Source organism: Chelonia mydas, chromosome 9 (assembly GCF_015237465.2).
Source record: "Chelonia mydas isolate rCheMyd1 chromosome 9, rCheMyd1.pri.v2, whole genome shotgun sequence".
Taxonomy (NCBI): Eukaryota; Metazoa; Chordata; order Testudines; family Cheloniidae; genus Chelonia; species Chelonia mydas.
Genome location: NC_057855.1, coordinates 55,763,832 through 55,782,612, shown reverse-complemented (window position 1 = coordinate 55,782,612; position 18,781 = coordinate 55,763,832). Strand labels below are relative to the sequence as shown.

General features: G+C 45.0%; 2 protein-coding genes across 17 annotated transcripts in view; one reads left to right on the top strand and one right to left on the bottom strand.

The window, feature by feature from the left end:
• Window positions 1-3,027: 3,027 nt before the first annotated feature.
• Window positions 3,028-8,111, bottom strand: LOC102946037. 3 transcript variants are annotated; one of them, XM_043522358.1, is made up of 3 exons: window positions 7,977-8,111; window positions 7,916-7,923; window positions 3,028-4,649 (listed from the first exon to the last, which is right to left on the bottom strand). In XM_043522358.1, the coding sequence occupies exon 3, from the start codon at window positions 4,614-4,616 to the stop codon at window positions 3,753-3,755; it is 864 nt and encodes a 287-aa protein (XP_043378293.1). In that variant the 5' UTR covers window positions 4,617-4,649; window positions 7,916-7,923; window positions 7,977-8,111; the 3' UTR covers window positions 3,028-3,752. The 3 variants fall into 3 exon arrangements, with proteins under 3 accessions (XP_043378293.1, XP_043378294.1, XP_027685393.1); XM_043522359.1 differs by having other exon boundaries at window positions 3,028-3,943; window positions 3,983-4,649; window positions 7,916-8,053; XM_027829592.3 differs by lacking the exons at window positions 7,916-7,923; window positions 7,977-8,111 and adding an exon at window positions 7,748-7,852.
• Window positions 8,050-18,781, top strand: part of SCLY (selenocysteine lyase) — a 32,410-nt gene continuing 21,678 nt past the window's right edge. For 6 of the 14 annotated variants that reach the window (XM_043522351.1, XM_043522355.1, XM_043522349.1 and 3 more), the window contains exons 1-4: window positions 8,050-8,190; window positions 14,873-14,984; window positions 15,482-15,594; window positions 17,725-17,825. In XM_043522351.1, the coding sequence (XP_043378286.1) occupies window positions 14,884-14,984; window positions 15,482-15,594; window positions 17,725-17,825 (315 nt within the window). In that variant the 5' untranslated portion in view covers window positions 8,050-8,190; window positions 14,873-14,883. Of the gene's footprint in view, window positions 8,304-8,424; window positions 8,862-9,542; window positions 9,759-14,322; window positions 14,441-14,872; window positions 14,985-15,481; window positions 15,595-17,724; window positions 17,826-18,781 lie in introns of those variants that run through there. The other 8 variants (XM_043522356.1, XM_043522350.1, XM_043522345.1 and 5 more) reach the window with 5 other exon arrangements.

Here is an 18,781-nt window from a genome sequence, read left to right as displayed (position 1 = left end):
CCATGCAACTTACAGGGATTTCACTTCCGGTGCTGTACTTTTTACTTTCTGTTTAACTTCCTCATTTTTGTGTAGTTCCTCTTTCTGAACTTAAATGCTACAGTGTTAGGCTGCTGTGGTGTTTTCCCCGCCACAAGGCAGACAAACTTTTCTTGGTGGCCAGTCAAGATTAGATCGTCCTGGGCGTCAGCACAGTATGATTGGCAGGATGTTGAGGTCTGGCAACTCTGATCTTGGGCTGTGTCCTGGAGTTAGGTTTCCAAAGAACTTCCTTTTGGACCCCAGTTTATATATAGTTAAAACCTGGGTCCTACTAAGCTGTACCTTAACCAATCATTTTAAACTGAAGTACTACAAAACCGTATTTTTCACCAATCCTAGACCATTATGAAACAATTCTTTAACCAATTGGACCCCACTAGTTGAATTTAATTTGTTTTTTGTCAAAATTTAAGAATAGACAGTGATAACTATAGGTAAACAAATGGAAGTATTACAAATTAAAGAACATACAAAAGCAATCAATGGTTTGGTTTTCAACCAAAACTTCTGGTAAGTGGTTTTGCCAAACAGACTGTTATCTTGCAAAGTTCTTCTTACACATTTTAAGATTTGTCTGTTTGGTCACTATTGGTGCTATTAGGGCAGAAATGCTTCTTACCAACCTAACATATTATTTTGGTGCAGTTTAGATGGGACATCATATGACTCCCTGCCTCTTAGCCCTCATGGCTGCTGCTGCTTACTGCAGAAAGCCCTTCGCCTGCAACAATCACTCTATATCTGACCTCTCAGTTCTCATATCAAAGGAAACCTGCAAAACCCCTTGAATAGAGCCTGAGAGCTTAAATTCATAACTTAACTGGACACTAAAAATCATGGACACAATAAAAACACTGGGTTTATGGCTCATTACAACAATTTGTAACCCACTAACCCTCCTCTGTCCTATGACTGCGGAGGTGTTAACTGCACACTTCACGTTGAATAGTCTCTTTGTAACGTGTTAACTCCTTATCTGCTCCACCTTGTCTTTAGCTGTGACACTGAAGGCAAGTATACAGTTAAAAGGCTGCATTGGTGCAGCTGCACCACTGTAGCGCTTTAATGAAGACACAGTGGTTTTCAAACTTTTTTTCTGGCAATCCAATTGAAGAAAATTGTTGATGCCCGTGACCCAGTAGAGCTGGGGATAAGGGGTGGGAGGGGCTCAGGGCTGGGGCAGAGGGTTGGGGTGCAGGGGTGAGGGCTGTGGGGTGGGGCTAGGGATGAGGGGGGCTCAGGGATGGGGGTAGGGGTGTGAGAGGGGGTCAGGGCTCTGGGGTGGGGCTGGTGATGAGGGGTTTGGGAGAGCTCCAGGCTGGGGCAGGGGATTGGGGCGCAGGCTTAACTCGGGCAGCTCCCGGTCAGCGTGGCCCCCCTGCCTAGGAGTTGGACCTGCTGCCGGCCGCTTCCGGGGTGCAGCACGGTGTCAGAACAGGTAGGGACTAGCCTGCCTTAGCTGGGCAGTACCGCCGACGGGACTTTTAACGGCCCAGTCAGCAGTGCTGACCAGAGCCACTGCAACCCAGTGCCTTACATTCCGCAACCCAGTACTGGGTCACGCCCCACACTTTGAAAACCACTGCTCTAAACTGACAGGAGAGAGCTCTCTGGTCGGTGTAGTTAATCCACCTCCGCACCAACATAGTGCTGTCTACATGCGGGGGTTAAGTTAGTATAACTATGTCGCTCAGGGGCATGAAAATGTGGATTTTCACACCCATGAGCAATATATTTATACTGATATAGGTCTGTAGTATAGACCAGACCTGAGTACCTTTGCCTGACCTGAAGAAGAGCTCTGTATAAGAGCAAAAGCTTGTCTCTTTCACCAACAGAAGCTGGTCCAATAAACAATATTACCTCACCCACCTTGTCCCTCTAATATCCTGGGACCAACATGGCTATAGCAGGTAAATGGTAACTAATTGACATATATAATAATTATTGTGATGTAAGTGGTTAATAAACCAATTAGCAGTGGGAATCCTCAAGAGAAATGGGGTTAAAAATACAGATAAGGAAAAGATGTCAAAACCATTAGAAATATGCGTAAGATAAAGTGGGTGTTAGCATAACAAAATAGGCATTGAGTGCTCAGAGATGCCATGATAACGAACACATACTGACTCTTGGGTATCTCCTCAAAGGATCGTGTAAATAATGCAAGCGCTGGACATCTGGCAGTATCTTTCTATTCTCTGCTCTATTTTTTTGCCTGGCTACCTAATGAAATTATGTAATGAAAGAGTAGTGTGATGTCCCTGCTGTGTATTTTGGGATCCTCATTCTGATGACAAGTTCTCTACAGTAGCTGATCTTGGGGCTGACCCCTCGCAGACCACTATATTTTAAATCTGGGGAGATTAACAAATTAAGCTACAAACTACCAAAGAAACTGGAGGACTCTCTCTTGAGGTCTCCAAATTAAGACTGGATGCCTTTCTGGAAGATACACTTTAGTCAAGTTACTGGGCTCTGTACAAGGGTAACTGGGTAAAATTTAATGGCCTGTGATTTACAAGGGGTTAGATTAGATGATCTAATGGTCCCATCTAGCCTTAACCTCTACAAACTAGGAACATTATCAAAGCACTATACAACAGTGTTAAAAATCATATTCAAACCACGCTGGGTTTCTGTTTAATACATTTCAGTTTACATCACTTGCTGTATGTGTAGTGCGAAGTAGGTCTTACAGCAGGGATTGAAAATCATACTGTTCCAAGATCTAAGACTGGCCACATTTGTTGTTCAAGCAGTGCTGCTGCTGTTAGTGCCCAGTGACTGGTTTAAGGTCTAATATATATCTCAGGTCTTGAAGGCAAGAAGTTTAAATGTGGCATGCAAATCATTAAATTTAATTTGCTTTTAAACTTTGTTAATGACAAAGTAAAAACTATGTTTACTGAACTGAGTTTGGTTAATATTTTGGAATAAATCCTTAAGAAACCTCAGCAGTTATTTATGTGGAAGTTAACCAAGTAACCAATAAGAAACTAAGTATATTATTCAGAGAGGCAGACAGTTACATCCTTTGAGGGAGAGAGATAATGTAGATACATATACTTGAGCCTGAGAGGCAAGGCCATTCACAATACCTCCTTCACAATACCAGCAGTAGTTCTTTATTCCATATGAATCTGAAATGCAACATTAAAACTACTAATTTAAGTAGGTACTCCCTGGGTACTTCAAAGCAGTCAAAGGACAAAGATAATTAGTCCCAATTCTAAAAGGTACTGAGCATCCTCAATTCCCACTGAAATTAATGGGAGTTGTGACTGCTCAGCATCTGTACTTTAAATTAGCTTTATCAACAATTTTGTATTACTTCCCAGTAGTCAACTGGAGTCCTGTCGACACTATTGGCCCACCATTGTTATCACTAGTAGAGCTGCAATGGTGGGAGTTTTCCCCCCAAAAAGTCTAGACAGGGCCTTAGATGAAGAGACTTGTTGTGCTCCATAACCTCCAGATCTCTACGCCTTCATATCATTAGTTAATGACTTCTTTTTCCTTTGGAGTTCATAATCTTTTACAGTTTCTGCCAATCTCATTACTTCAATGCTCTTCCCTCCAAGGTGGATGTTTCTGAATGTTAGCGTATCTACATCAGCGACTTCCAAATGATCATGGTATTTCAAGATCTCCTACACGTTTTGTTGCTAACTTCTACTACAGTAGCCTCGGCTTGAGACAGACATGTACTAGCAGTTTTTAAACTTGTCAACTGTCTCATAGAACCCAGGCCTAACTTTCCTGATGCTTATACGTATATGTTGACACTCAAGAGGCATACTATCACCAGCTGATGTTGGTGAGCTGGCAGTCCAGGTGGAATACAGACGCTTTCTTTTCCCTTTAGATGAAAAATCTGGAACACCTTCATCATCCTCCTCTTCTACAATGTATGATTCATTTATACTTATACCTTCATCTGACTTCTCATCAGTTTTGTAAGTCTCTTCTTTGACTTCACTTGCTTCTTTTTTTTCTGAAATTTTTCTCAAGTGCTCCAGGCACTGGAGTTTTCTTCTTTCCATCATCTTAATTTCTTTCTTGTCCATGAAATCTTTATGGTACATTTTTCTTTCACTTCTTTGATCTTCAAGAAATTTCCACTCAACGTCTGTCATTTTTATACCACTGCATTGTTCCATCTCATTTCTTATCACTGTGTCTGTACAAAATATGTCAAAGAGCTGTTCTGAACTCCTGTTGAATGTGTCTGCCTTTTCTGTAAATGACTGATTTTGTCTCTGCTTTCTAGTTTGATAGAGTTTTGTGAATTCTTCATACATTTTGAGAATATTAGTCTTTATATTTTTTGTTGCTATGGTGTGTAAGTTGCAAAACAGCCAGTGTTCCTGCAGAAGTTCAGCAAGCAATTGGGCTGCATCTTCTTTTGACTGTTGTGCTTGCCCAACTCTTTTGGGTTGCAACAGATACAACATGTTCTGAATGACATCCTTATTTGTAGGCAGAATTCCTTGGGAAAATTCTGATGACTCTACATAGTCAATGTTTCCTAGAGTTTTCTTTGCTTTAGATCCTGTATCCAACAGCTCCATCACTATTCCTTATTGTCTTGTAATTTTGACAACCTGAAAGTAAAATGAAACTCAAAGTTAGATTTTTGCAGGAAGAACAAACATCAGAACAGGCTGAGAAAAGGACAAAGTTTACATGAAAAAAGACATTCTAAGATATTATGGTATACACAGATACTGTTGGATAGCTACTCTCTTAGATCAGTCCATCTAGATGTCTGCACAATGAAACTGTCCTGCTGGTCTAACCTCTTTATATAATGTTAATATTTATTATTTGCTTAGTTTTGTCACTTTTTTGACTGACTTTCTTAAATATTAGCTTTTCAATATTACAAATGCTCAATCCATTGTGCTTCAACTTTTGAAACACAAAGAACTGAGTGTGTCCACACTAGCCACTCTGAAACAGTCTGAGCTTTACCCTGCATCCACACTAGGGCTGCCTTAAACTGATGCATCTGTAAAGTGGATGGGCTGTCATCTCAAAGAAGATCCAACCTCCTCACCCCACCCTTTAAAATGCATCCTGGCCACATCATCCAACAACTGCCCCTAAAGTATCCAATCCCCCTATAAACCTCAAAATACCCATAGGATCTGGTGCTGAACACTCTACAGCAGGGGTGGGGAAACTTTTTGGCCCGAGAGCCACATCAGGGTTGCAAAACTGTATGGAGGGCCGGGTAGGAAAGGCTGTGCCTCCCCAAACAGCCTGGCCCTCGCCCTCTCCCCACCCACTGACTGCCCCCTTCAGAACTTCCAACTCATCGAAGCCCCCCTGCTCCTTGTCCTCTGACTGCCCCCTGGAACCCCCTACCCCTTATCCAGCCCCCCCCGCCATGCTGCTCAGAGCGGCAGGACTAGCAGCTGCGCCGCCCAGCCGGAGCCAGCTGTGCTACCCACACAACAGCATGGGAGGGGGGACAGCAGGGGAGGGCTGGGGGCTAGCCTCCCTGGCCGGGAGCTCACAGGCTGGGCAGGATGGTCCCGTGGGCCAGATGTGGCCCGCAGGCCGTGGTTTGCCCACCTCCGCTCAACAGTGACACTGTTGAATCCTTTGCAAAAAATTATTCATCATCATCAAAAGATGATGTTGCTCTGTTGGACCTGAACAGCTCTGACAAAGCAGAGCCCTAATAAGGCACTTTCTTTTGGCCCCGGGGGGGGTGGGGTGGGTATGGAGGTGTGGGGGACTGTTGTCAATGGAATCCAAGCATCTGCATTATTTGGTTCATCAGCTGTAAGTCATGATTTGGCACCTGTACTTGCAGCTGGTGAGCCACAGTTGGCTCAGTTTGGGACATCTGGTGGCCAGGACAAGAGGTATGACTGAAGTGGGAGCAGGGCATTTCAGGGATGAGGGTTAATGGAGTGGTTCATGGGCAGAGAGGAACATTTAACAGGAGATGGTATACTCTGGAGGCCATTGCTAGGAGGGGGACCCCAGAGGGAAATGTGTCAGAAGTTCACAGCTGGATTATTAGCTTAGAATGTGTCTATGCAGGAACCATTAGTTGAACATGGAGCTTTTGGAGGGAGTGGGGGACCATTTCTGGGGAAGAGTACTCTGAGGAAGTCATGGTTTGAAAGGGGACTCTTAGTTGGCAACTAAGGAAGCTCACTGGCTGAAGGGCCTGTCAGCTCTAAGCTGTGTCAGTCAGTAATGCACAACTGTGCCAATGTTCATGCTGGATTGATCCCCAATTGATCCCCGAAAAATTTCAGGCAGAGCATGCCCTAATTGTTACATAACACTGGTTGAAGCACTTCTGTACATGGACACAAGGTGCTTTTCACTTTATTAAGGGGGAACAATCTACATTAACCCTGGTACATTTTTCTAAAGGTGACAAAACCCATGTGTGGGGTAGGGTTACCAACTTTCTACTCTCACAAAACCAAACGGCCTTGCCCCACCCTCTACCCCGCCCCTCCTCCGAGGCCCAGCTCCCGCTCCCTCCATCCCCCCTCCCTCCGTCGCTCACTCTCCCCACCCTCACTGACTCGCTCATTTTCACTGGGCTGGCTCAGGGGGTTGGAAGGGGGTGAGGGCTCCATCTGGGGGTGCAGGCTCTGAGGTGGGGCCAGAAATGAGGAGTTCGAGGTGTTGGAGGGGGCTCTGGGCTGAGGCAGTAGGTTGGGACGTGGGAGGGGGTGAGGGCTCCAGCTGGGGGTGTGGACTCTGGGCTGGGGCCAGGGATGAGTGGTTTGGAGTGCAATCCGGGTTGGGGAGGGAGGGAGCCAAGCAGTTCGGAGTATGGGAGGGGGCTCCAGGCTGAGGTGTGGAAGGGCGTATGGGCTCTGGGCTGGTGGTGCAGGTTCCAGGGTGGGGCCAAAAATGAGGGGCTCTGGGCTGGGGTGCAGTAGGGAGCTCCAGGCTGGGACTGAGCGGTTCAGAGAGCGGGAGGGGCAGGGGGTTGAGGAGCTGGCGCTTGGGGCGGGGGCAGCACATGGAGCCCCCTGGCTGCCCCTACACCTAGAAGCCGGGGGGGGGGGGGGAGGGGGGACAGGGGACATGCCGCTACTTCTGGGAGCTGCACGGAGCCACGGCAGGCAGGGACCCTGCCTTAGCCCTGCTGCACCGCTGATTAGACTTTTAACAGCCGGGTCAGCAGGGTCCCTTTTCAACCAGGCGTTCCGGTTGAAAACCAGACACCTGGCAACCCTGGAGGGGGACAGAGAGAAAGGATCAGCTGCCCTGGCTTTGGTGGAGCCAGGAGTGTAAGTAGGACCCCCTTGCTTCACAAACATTGTTAGCAACTACTGCAATTTTAGTGCAAGTTTTGTGCCTTTTGATGTCCATAAAGCCCCAGCTGCTCCCGGACTCTAGTGATGCCACGAGAATCTGCATTCATTACGTGCCAAGAACGGTTCTAGAGTGCAATGTGCAGAGAAAATCTGCCAGCATAACATGAAAGCGCAAAACCCCGACATTCGGGGGGAAACAAACCCATTTGTTACTAACATCCAGCTCCTGATCTGTAAAGCCTGGGAACTGGCCCTACGGTAGACTGGGGGGGGAAGGACAACCCAGGGCCCCTGGAGGCAGGAGAGCGCCTCAGGCCGGTCCTATGCCCCTGCCATTCATGCCCCCCCAGCGCGGCCCTGACACCTCCCCTCCGCCCCCGCATTGGCTGCTCAGCACGGACCCCGGAGGACGCTGTGGGCTCGACGTGTTAAAGCCCCGCAGGTCGAGGCCCGAGCCGTGTGTCCTGACCCACCCCGGCCCAGCCCCAAGGCAGATCTCGCCGCCATCTTAGAGAAGGCTCTATGGAGTTTGCGCAGCTCCGGGGAGAGAGGGCGGAGAGCAGGATTACCTGCGCCATCTTGGAGAGGGGCAGCGCGAGAGCAACACCCCCTTCTGGGAGTTCCGTCCTAGCCTGGCCTCTCTATGGCCTAAACCGGAACTGCTGCTCTTGCTACGTCTTCTCCTATCACGTCTGCCCGTCTTGTCTTTCCGCCCGGTCCGACTCTATGACCGGCGTGGACAGAGCTTCTAGTCCAACGTACGGGAGCGAGTAATCACGGCTACCTGCGGCAGCTTTTGTCCGCCCCTGCGATCGGCCCAGGCTGCTTTCGGCGGGCGGTGCAGGTAAGGGGGAGAGGACTTTGCCAAAAGAGCAGCCCCTGCCCCTAAACAAGACGATGATTGGTCGGTGCCTGGGTATTAACTGTTGGTAACCAATGACCACTCCCTGAGCGCCAGTGAGTTGATTGGTCAGTGCCTGGGTATTAGTGCTAGTAACCAGTGGCTGAAGGACAGGGAGCGATTGGTTGGTGCCTTGGTATTAATAGTTGGTAACCATTGACTGCTGCCTGAGGGGCAGTGTGCTGATTGGCCAGTGCCTGAGTATTAGTGCTGGTAACCAATGGCTGCTCTCTGAAGCATTGGGTGGGCGGGTTCCAGTATGACCCACTGATGAACCAGTACTGAGCTGATGTCTGAAGGAGAAGTTGGCTGGGTAGAGTTGGACTGAATTAACTGTCCCTAAGCTGGGACCAAGGACTTGCTGCTCCAGGTCTTAACAGTGGGCTCAGCTGGACATATGCAACTCTCTCTCACTACACTGTGCTCAGACCCCATCTGAGGGCAGGATTTAACTACTGGTAGCCATATAGCTCATTGCAGCAGTAATAGTGGTGTTTGGTATCAGGACTCTTTTTTCTGTTGCTGGTATTTCAAGGGCCTTCCTCATACTCTCAAGCCAGGCATTTGCTGACCATTGCAGGCCTGGTCCAGCTGGATGAAACAGTAGAGCAGAGGTGGGCAAACTACGGCCCATGGGCTACATCCGGCCTGCGGGCCCGTCCTGCCCAGCCCCTGAACTCCTGGCCTGGGAGGCTGTCCCCCACCCCTGTAACCATGCTGCCATGCGGCGCAATGCTCTGGGCAGTGCAGCTGCAGAGCCTGGCCTGACCCGGTGCTCTGTGCTGCCCGGCTGCCTGTCCTGGTGCAGCCGCGCCGCCAGCCACTGGTGCTCTAGGCAGCATGGTCGGGGAGCAGCAGGGGAGGGGGTTGGACAGAGGGCAGGAGAGTGGATATGGGTTGGGGCAGTCAGAGGGTGGGGAATGGAGGGGTTGAATGGGGGCAGGGGTCCCGGGGGGGCAGTCAGGAAGGAGAGGAGGGGTTGGATGGGGTGGTGGGGGCAGTTAGGGACAAGGGGTCGTTAGGGACAAGGGGTCTGGGGGCAGTCAGGGAGAAGGGGTGGAATGGATGGGGCAGGGGTCCCAAGGGGGCAGTCAGGAAGGAGGGGGGGTTGGATGGGGTGGCAGGGAGGCAGTTAGGGGCGGAGGGTCCGGGGGCGGTCAGGGACTGAGAGCAGGGGGGGTTGGATGGGGCAGGAGTCCCGGGGGGGGCCATTGGGGGTGAGAAGCCGGGGGGGTCGGGCCCTGGCTGGTTGGGGAGGCACAGCCTCCCCTAACCGGCCCTCTATACAATTTCAGAAACCCAATGCGGCCTTCAGGCCAAAAAGTTTGCCTGCCCCTGTAGTAGAGCCTCAGAGTTACGAAATGACCAGTCAACCATATGTCCCATTTGGAACCAAAAGTACACAATCAGGCAACAGGGGGAGAGGCGGAAGCAAATACAGTATAGTACTGTGTTAAATGTAAACTACTAAAAAAATAAAGGGAAAGTTTTGAAAAATTTGATTTGGCAAGGTAAGGAAACTGTTTCTGTGCTTGTTTCATTTAAATTAAGATGGTTAAAAGCAGCATTTTTCTTCTGCATAGTAAAGTTTCAAAGCTGTGTTAAGTCAATGTTCAGTTGTAAACTTTTGAAAGAACTGTAATGTTTTGTTCAGAGTTACAAATATTTCAGCTTTACGAACAACCTTCATTCCTGAGGTGTTCGTAATTCTGAGGTTCTACTGTATATCTGATGCAATAACTAGGAATGTTAAGGATGGGATGAGTTTGGAATTAATAAAGGCAATTAAAATGACCACTTCTGAAGGTATAAAGTACAAGACACAGAAGCACTAATTACATGAGTCTAGCAGGTAAAACATTAAACAAACACTATCACTATCACCACTTGTTTGGTGGCTGTAGTTTTTTCTTTTCCTTTGTGTGTCTGTAAAATGTTCTAGGTGTTTAATTCAAAAGGCCTTGGTCTACATTTCACAGAGAAATAAGAATCTTTTAAAACTACTTTACTTTAATTTGCTAAATCTTAGCTGGCACACTGTCTGCAGTCTAATTACAGATAGAACCATAAATGTTGATAAAGGAAGGTGAAAATGAGATAAAATGCAAAATCTGAGAAATGCCATAGAAGATTCTCTGTCAGTATTGGAGACAAGACCGCTGCTGTCTTCATGCTTAGATAAGGGAAGCTTTAGTCTCTCTACTGTGGATATGGTTTAATCAATTAATGATAAAAGCCAGTAAAAGAGAAGCAACTACTGATTTAGCAAATAATTAAAACAGCTGTTCATTTTCTCCAACGGAAGAATAAGATGCCATTCAGGGGTTTAAAATTGCCACTTTCAAAGTATTTTCTCTTTTAATATATTTAGTACGGCTCACTGTTCCTACTTAACGTGATCAATCAGAGAATTCTCTTCTCATCAGGGCTGTCAAATGACTAAAAAAAAAAAAAATCACAGTTAATCGCAAGATTAAAAAAATAGTTACAATTAATCGCACTTTTAATTGCACTGTTAATAATAGAATACCAATTTAAGTTTATTATAAATATTTTGGATGTTTTTCTACATTTTCAAATATATTGATTTTAATTACAACACAGGATACAAAGTGTACAGTGATCTTTATACTATTATTTTTTATTATAAATATTTGCACTGTAAAAAAGATAAAAGAAATAGTATTAAGGTTTAAGAATCTGAAGCGCATTCCAAAATCTGAGAAAGATGAGGTGTGGAATATAATGTCAGAGGTCTTAAAAGAGCAACACTAGAACCCGAATCACCAAAAAAGAAAATCAGCCTTCTGTTGGTGGCTCAGATGATGAAAATGAAGGTGTGTAAATCCACACTGCTTTGGTTTGTTATCGAGCAGAACCTGTCATCAGCATGGAATCATGTCCTCTGGAATGGTGGTTGAAGCATGAAGGGGCATGGGCGGAGAGTATAATAGGCCAGGGGAGGCTCAGCCTCCTGTGGTGCTGCCGGGGCCACCGGACCCCCCGTTGCAGGGTTTTGGAGGGAAGTTTTTGATTTATTATGCCCCATGCAGGTTCCGGGGCAGCTGAGGAGGCGGTATGTGCTATTCAGCTTCCCAGGTTCATCAGTAATCTCCCTGAACTCCAGGGCATACTAATGTTTAACACATCTGGCACGTAAATACCTTGTAACCCCAGCTACAAAAGTGCCATGCGAACTGTTCTCATTTTCAGATGACATTGTAAATCAGAAGCAGGCAGCATTATCTCCCGTAAATGGATATAAACTTGTTTGTCTTAGCGATTGGCTGAACAAGAAATAGACTGACTGGACTTGTAGGCGCTAAAGTTTTCCAATGTTTTGTTTTTGAGTGCAGTTATGTTAAAACAAACAAACAAACAAAACCTACATTTGTAAGTTGCATTTTTACAATAAAGAGATTTCACTATGGTACTTGTATCAGGTAAATTGAAAAATACTGTTTCTTTTGTTTATCTTTTTTACAGTGCAAATATCTGTAGTAAAAATAATATAAGGTGAGCACTTTGTAATTGAAAGCAGTATATTTGAAAATGTAGAAACATCCACAAATATTTATAATACATTTAAATTGGCGTTGTATTATTGTTTAACAGTGCAATTAAAACTGTGAGCAGCCACTGCTCTCCAGCTGCCCAGCTCTGAAGACAGCGCTGCCACCACCAGCAGCAGCAGCACAGAAGTAAGGGTAGCAGTACCACAATTCCCCTACAATAACCTTGCGACTCCACCCTCCCCAACTTCTTTTTGGGTCAGGACTAGGGTGACCAGCTGTCTGGTTTTCGACCGGAACACCCGGTCGAAAAGGGACCCTGGCGGCTCTGATCAGCACCGCCGACTAGGCTGTTAAAAGTCCTGTCAGCGATACTGCGACGCTAAGGCAGGCTAGTCCCTACCTACTGCTCTGCGCCCCGGAAGTGGCCAGCAGGCCCAGCTTCTAGGCAGGGGGGTCATGGGGCTCCGCGCGCTGCTCCTGCCCCAAGCACCAGCTCTGCGCTCCCATTGGAAACCGGGGACCAGCCAATGGGAGCTGCTGGGGCGGTGCCTGCGAACAAGAGCAGTGCGTGCCGTGGAGCCTCCTGCTCTTCCCCGCCTTGGCGCTGGACCTGCTGGACACTTCTGGGGTGCAGCATGGAGCCAGGACAGACAGGGACTAGCCTGCCTTATCCCTGCTGCTCCGCTGACAGGGAGCCGCCCAAGGTAAGCTCCAGCCCCTGCCCCAGCCCTAACCCCCGCCCCCCCAACCTGGAGCCCCCTCCTGCACTCCAAACCCCTCATCCCCGACCCCACCCCAGAGCCCGCACCTTGAGCTCAGAGCCCATACCCCCTCCTGCACCCCAGAACCTGCACCCCCAGCCCAGAACCCTCAGTGAAGATTTTATATATTGTCTTAGATGACAAGTGAAAGTATTTGGTACTCTTAACTGTATCCTTAGTGAATATTCATATCCTCACTCATTTTGCTTTAATCACTTCCTGTCTTAATACTGCCATTCCTCTTTTTTATATCCAAGTACACCTCAGTATCCACATGATATTATGGTAGCCAGACTATTCTCCTATTTAAAAAAACCCAGGATCACTCATTCTCTGATATCTCATTCAGATTTGGCCCTTGAAGTGTTTAACTGGTCTTGGGACAGATTCAGATTTTACAGAAAGGAAGCTTTCATGTTTTAAAGAAAAACTTCTGGTTCTTATGGTTATGAATAGAATTTGGCAAACGTGAAGCAAGTGTAACGGTTCTCAAAATGATCTTGGAATCTGCAGAAAGCCTGAAACAAGGCTTTGAGAGGTGTGAACTGTTCTAGTCAACTCAGTGGCATTTTAACTCTTAAGACTGATTATGACCCTTTAACAGCCAGATATTAAAACAGTGTAGGTGCGCAATTGCATGCTTAATTTGCACAATTACTGCAATTGCATGTGTCAGGGTTCCTTCCTCACTCTGAACTCTAGGGTACAGATGTGGGGACCTGCATGAAAACCTCCTAAGCTTACTTTTACCAGCTTAGGTTAAAACTTCCCCAAGGTACAAACTATTTTACCCTTTGCCCTTGGACTTTCGCTGCCACCACCAAACGTTTAACCGGTTACTGGGAAAGAGTTGTTTGGAAACATCTTTCCCCCCAAAATCCTCCCAACCCTTGCACCCCACTTCCTGGGGAAGGTTTGGTAAAAATCCTCACCAATTTGCATAGGTGACCATAGACCCAAACTCTTGGATCTTAAGAACAATGAAAAAGCATTCAGTTTCTGAAAAGAAGAATTTTAATAGAAGTAAAAAGAATCACCTCTGTAAAATCAGGATGGTAAATACCTTACAGGGTAATTAGATTCAAAACATAGAGAATCCCTCTAGGCAAAACCTTACGTTACAAAAAGACACTAAGACGGGAATATCCATTCCTTTCAGCACAGCGTATTTTCTCAGCCATTTAAAGAAACCATAATCTAATGCATATCTAGCTAGATTACTTACTAAGTTCTAAGACTCTATTCCTGTTCTGTCCCCGGCAAAAGCATCACCCAGACAGACCGAGACCCTTTGTTTCTCCCTCCCCCCAGCTTTTGAAAGTATCTTGTCTCCTCATTGGTCATTGTGGTCAGGTGCCAGCGAGGTTATCCTAGCTTCTTAACCCTTTACAGGTGAAAGGGTTTTTCCTCTGGCCAGGAGGGATTTTAAAGGTGTTTACCCTTCCATTTATATTTATGACAGCATGCATCAAGAAATTGTAGACAAGTAAGTAGCCTGATAAATGAAGGACAGGTATACCAGGTACTTTTAGGGTCACTGCTGTCGTGTTTTCCTACTGAGTGATGCTGAATGAAACAGTAACTTTACTAACTAAAATCTGAGGTACATAAGATCCATATTCTACTCTGATCTTGGTACAAGCTTCCAGTTGTTATTGGTGGGAACTCTGCTGTAGTCTAAGAGCAGTGTATGGCCCTTGATGTGCAGACTTGGCTTACAGACAATCCTTAAAAATATAGTTTAGCCTTCTGTATAGAATGAATAGACATCTTTATTTTGGTTAAACTCTGGTGCGTAGGTATTGCGCTGCCCCACACCACAGACAAGGCTGCTACAGAGTGAAGGATCATTGGATCGCAGAGTTCAATAGAAGGTCTCAAAGAATTGTGGAAAAGAATCAGAACCACTTTAGAAAGGTGAGGATATTTACACAGATGGTATAGGAGAGATGTAGAATGAGAGGGAAGAGAGAGGGTTCCTGATAAAAACCTCCCCAGTCCTTTCTACTAGAGCATTCCTGAAAATACACATCATGTGCCAAGTATAAACAAACCTCTGAACCCTTTTATTAAAACTTCACTGGAAAGGAGAGGCATAAATAATATGCAGAAATGTTACTGTAGAGATATGTTTACTAGGTTACTAGAGAGAGTCAGCATTTCAGCATCTCATCAAGAATTCTGTGATTACTATAAGTTTGCATAGAAACTACAAAATGTTTAGGGAAGAATGAGACAAACTATAGACACTTGTGTTTTATGTAGAAATCATAATATGATCAGGAGACTCGTGTGTGTATGTGTTTGTCAAGCTTAAACTTTTACTGTTCATACTGATCTTGTATGTAGATTTTTGCAGAATGGAGGGGAATCAAGTGGAAAAAATGGTGCCAACAAAAGATGGGAGAAAAACCGCTGTGGATAAGAAGTGTGATGGGGAAGAAAATAAGTCAGTGGAAAGGTGAGTGAGTGGCTTCTCTATTTTTCCTGGGTTGTGGAGGGGGAGGGGAGAGTGGAGAGTGAGAACATTTTTATAAAAAAGTAGAAGGGTGAAATTTTTCTGAGTTACTGGGAAATCTATGCTTAAAATTCATAAGAACAGTAACAGGTTTTAGGCCTAGATATTCGTACAGGTCATGATTAAGACTCAGCTCAAAATGTCTGACTTAAGATCCAGTTGTGATCTCTTCTGACATGGTGATGGTCAGGGCTGGGATCTCTCAGTTTTTTTTGGAGGGGGGGTGGTCATTCTGCTCTAGTGCTATGATCTTATATGAGAGAGGAGGAGGGTAATGCTTGCTTCAAATGAAACTTGGTTAAAGCACTATTTTAGTGTAAAAAAGACATGTTCTCTCTGATGGAGTCGTAACGTTCATTGTTTGATCCTGCTGACAGCTGACTCTCTTCTCCTCTCCTATTCTAATTTCTCTCTCTTTCTCTTTGCTTCCTTACCTACAGCAAGGTTTACATGGATTACAATGCAACCACCCCAATGGCACCAGAAGTGATCCAAACTGTAACAAAGGCCATGCATGAGGCCTGGGGCAATCCCAGCAGTTCTTACACAGCAGGTAAGAGCAGCTTTTGAAGGAAGGGAAAGAGGTGATCTCAGGAAGGAGAGGGGGAGTTGGGTTCACAGGCAGTCCTGATCATTATGAATAGAAGATTCCACTAGCTGGAAACCTCTTTGAGACTACTCGTGTGCAAATGTTTGCAGGATTAAAGCCTATTGTTGTGGAAAATTCATAGTTACAAAGCTGAGCATATGCAGACATGAATTTTAATGCTTTATACATTGTATCGTATGTAAGATTTATGTCTACATATGGCTAGTGGCACATGCTACACTAAAGCTTACAGCTAGGGATGTCTGGAAGACAAGAATTCCATTTTGTGAAAAATTTGAAAGTTTCGATATTTGCTTCCATTCAAGTGCAGAATGAAACCAAGACTGTTCTAAGTTTTTTGTGTGTGTGTGTGTGGGGGCGGGGAAATAGAGAAAGAGAGAATAGCCAGAATAGTGAAAAGCAGGGATTTGACATTGGGTCTGCCACAACCCTGATGAGTGCCCTAAACACCAGGGTACTGGCTGTCTGGGGTGGGTTGTTCTCTCTCTCTCTTCCTTTCATCAGAAATTCCATCCTGGACTTGAGAAACCTTCCTGTCACAATTGATATGCTTCCACGACAGGTTTCAGTTTTGATAAATCAGCATTTTCTGACAAAAAAGTCTTTTGTTGAAAAGTTTCTGACCAACTCTAATTGGAACCATGCCAAATGTAAATGTTCTGACATTTTTTAGTTATTTGCCAACAAAAACTTAGAATGTAAGCTTTTCAGGGTGGGAACTGCCTAGCACAACGGAGACCCTAGATGCTAATGCAATGCAAATAAATAATCATATTAATAATTAGTAATAAAGGCTGGACACTTTTTAAAAAGCTGGTGCAGTGTAATTTAACCCACTCCTGTAACTCAAAAATGGCAGAGCTGATTGAATTCAGTCACTCTAAAGAGAATTTCACCTTGAACTGAGACCAAGCATGATGAGTTTCATACAAAAATTAAAGTTTTTGACAGTGTTCATGAACAGTAGAAAAAAGGGTCATAAAAAAAAGCTCACCTCAAGAGTCCAGGATTTGCAAAAATGGGTGCCTAAAGATAGGCTCCTAAATCTATATTTGGTTATCTCAATAAACGTCCTGACTCTCAAAAAACAAAGAAAGAACAGTGCTTCCAGCAAGTCTCATTGGTGCTCAGCACTATTAAAAGTCAGGCCACTTATTTAGGTGCCTTAATATGGACTTCAGAGTCTAAACTTTAGGCAGCCACTTTTGAAAATCTTGGCCCCTAGCTACAGAGTTCATGACCCAGTGAAATTAATAAAAATAAACTTCTAAATAAAAGAAAACTTTCTTATTCTTTCAGATTGGAAAATCAGAGAGTTACAGCCTCTGCTTGGGTGTTCAGTGTAGGTGCTGTTAGGACACCCCTTAGTGAGAAATATAAAGTTCAGGAGGACATTTAAATGTCAATTTAAAAAAACCAAACCAACGTTCAAAAAGAGTTCCAAGGAAACAAGTTCACCTACTGTGCTAGCTCGCTGTGACTCTGAAACATTCTAGACACCTCCTTTGTCTTTTCTCTCCCTGCTCCTGTCTGCTAACTGATTCTGTTTGAACTGTGATTTATTTTTAGTTTGTTTATATTTTCAGCTACTGAGCAACTGCACTGAACTTGCATGGAGGGGAAGAAGCTTCCTCATAAGTCCCATGATTGATATATGGACAGTGCACATATGAAAGGAATATGTCTTTAGAAAGAAGTACATGAAATTTCAGGAGACAATCCTTTTTTGCTGAGTGCAGCTTCTAACTGCAAATGATGGGGATTTCCTGTGTTTGTGATGTCATCTGTATGAAAGTGATTTTTGTTTGCTATCACTGTTGCCCAAGGACACTCTCTTCTAAACACTCTATTACCTCTCCTTGACCTTTTAATCTTACAGAGAGAAAATCAAATAAATGTGGATAAGAATCCACCTCATACATTCAATCAAACATCTGTGGAAATACATTAAATCCCTTTTAAATGAACTTCTAGTACAAGAATAAACATCCAGTGTTGTGTCCTTTCTAACAGTTTTCTACTGTAAATATGTAATAAAAACAACTTGATCAACTGTGTACATGGATCCCGCAGGTAGAAAGGCCAAGGAGATCATAAATGAAGCTCGGGAGAGCCTAGCCCAGATGGTGGGAGGAAGGCCCCAGGACATCATTTTCACTTCAGGGGGCACGGAGGTGAGCGCATGAATCCTAGCCTCAGCATTTCTGAACAGGATGAGTGCTTATATTGTGGCGTTTGAGAGAACAGACAGTAATGGCTCCTCTACATGCGGTGATGCACTCTGCAGGGTCGGGGGGAGAGTGGCATACTTAAGTGCACTAAAGTGGTGCTCATTAGTTGATCCATGTAGAAATTGCTGGTGCACAATAGTGGTTCCATGGTACACTTTAACATCGTACTGTTTCAAACAGCACTGCGTGCTTTTACAAAGACCGATTAATGCCAACTATGCATGTAAATATGATGGGGGTCTAAATTAGCTGTTACCACTCAAAAAAGAGATCTTGGAGTCATTGTAGATAGTTCTCTGAAAACATCCACTCAATGTGCAGTCAAAAAAGCAAACAGAATGTTGGGAATCATTAAGAAAGGGATAGATAATAAGACAGAAAATATCATATTGTCTCTATAAATCCATGGTACTCCCACATCTTGAATACTGCGTGCAGATGTGGTGACCCCATCTCAAAAAAGATATATTGGAATGGGAAAAGGTTCAGAAAAGGGCAACAAAAATTATTAGGGGTATGGAACAGCTTCTGTAGGAGGAATAAGACTGGGACTTTTCAGCTTGGAAAAGAGATGACTAAGGGGGGATATGATAGAGGTCTATAAAATCATGACTGGTGTGGAGCAAGTAAATAAGGAAGAGTTATTTATGCCTTCTCATAACACAAGAACTAGGAGCCACCAAATGAAATTAAGGGGCAGCAGGTTTAAAACAAACAAAAGGAAGTATTTTTTCACACAATGCACAGTCAACCTGTGGAACTCCTTGCCAGAGGATGTTGTGAAGGCCAAGACTATAACAGGGTTCAAAAAAGAACAAGATCTACTCATGGAGGATAGGTCTATCAATGGCAATTAGCCAGGATGGGCAGAGCTGGTGTCCCTAGCCTCTGTTTGCCAG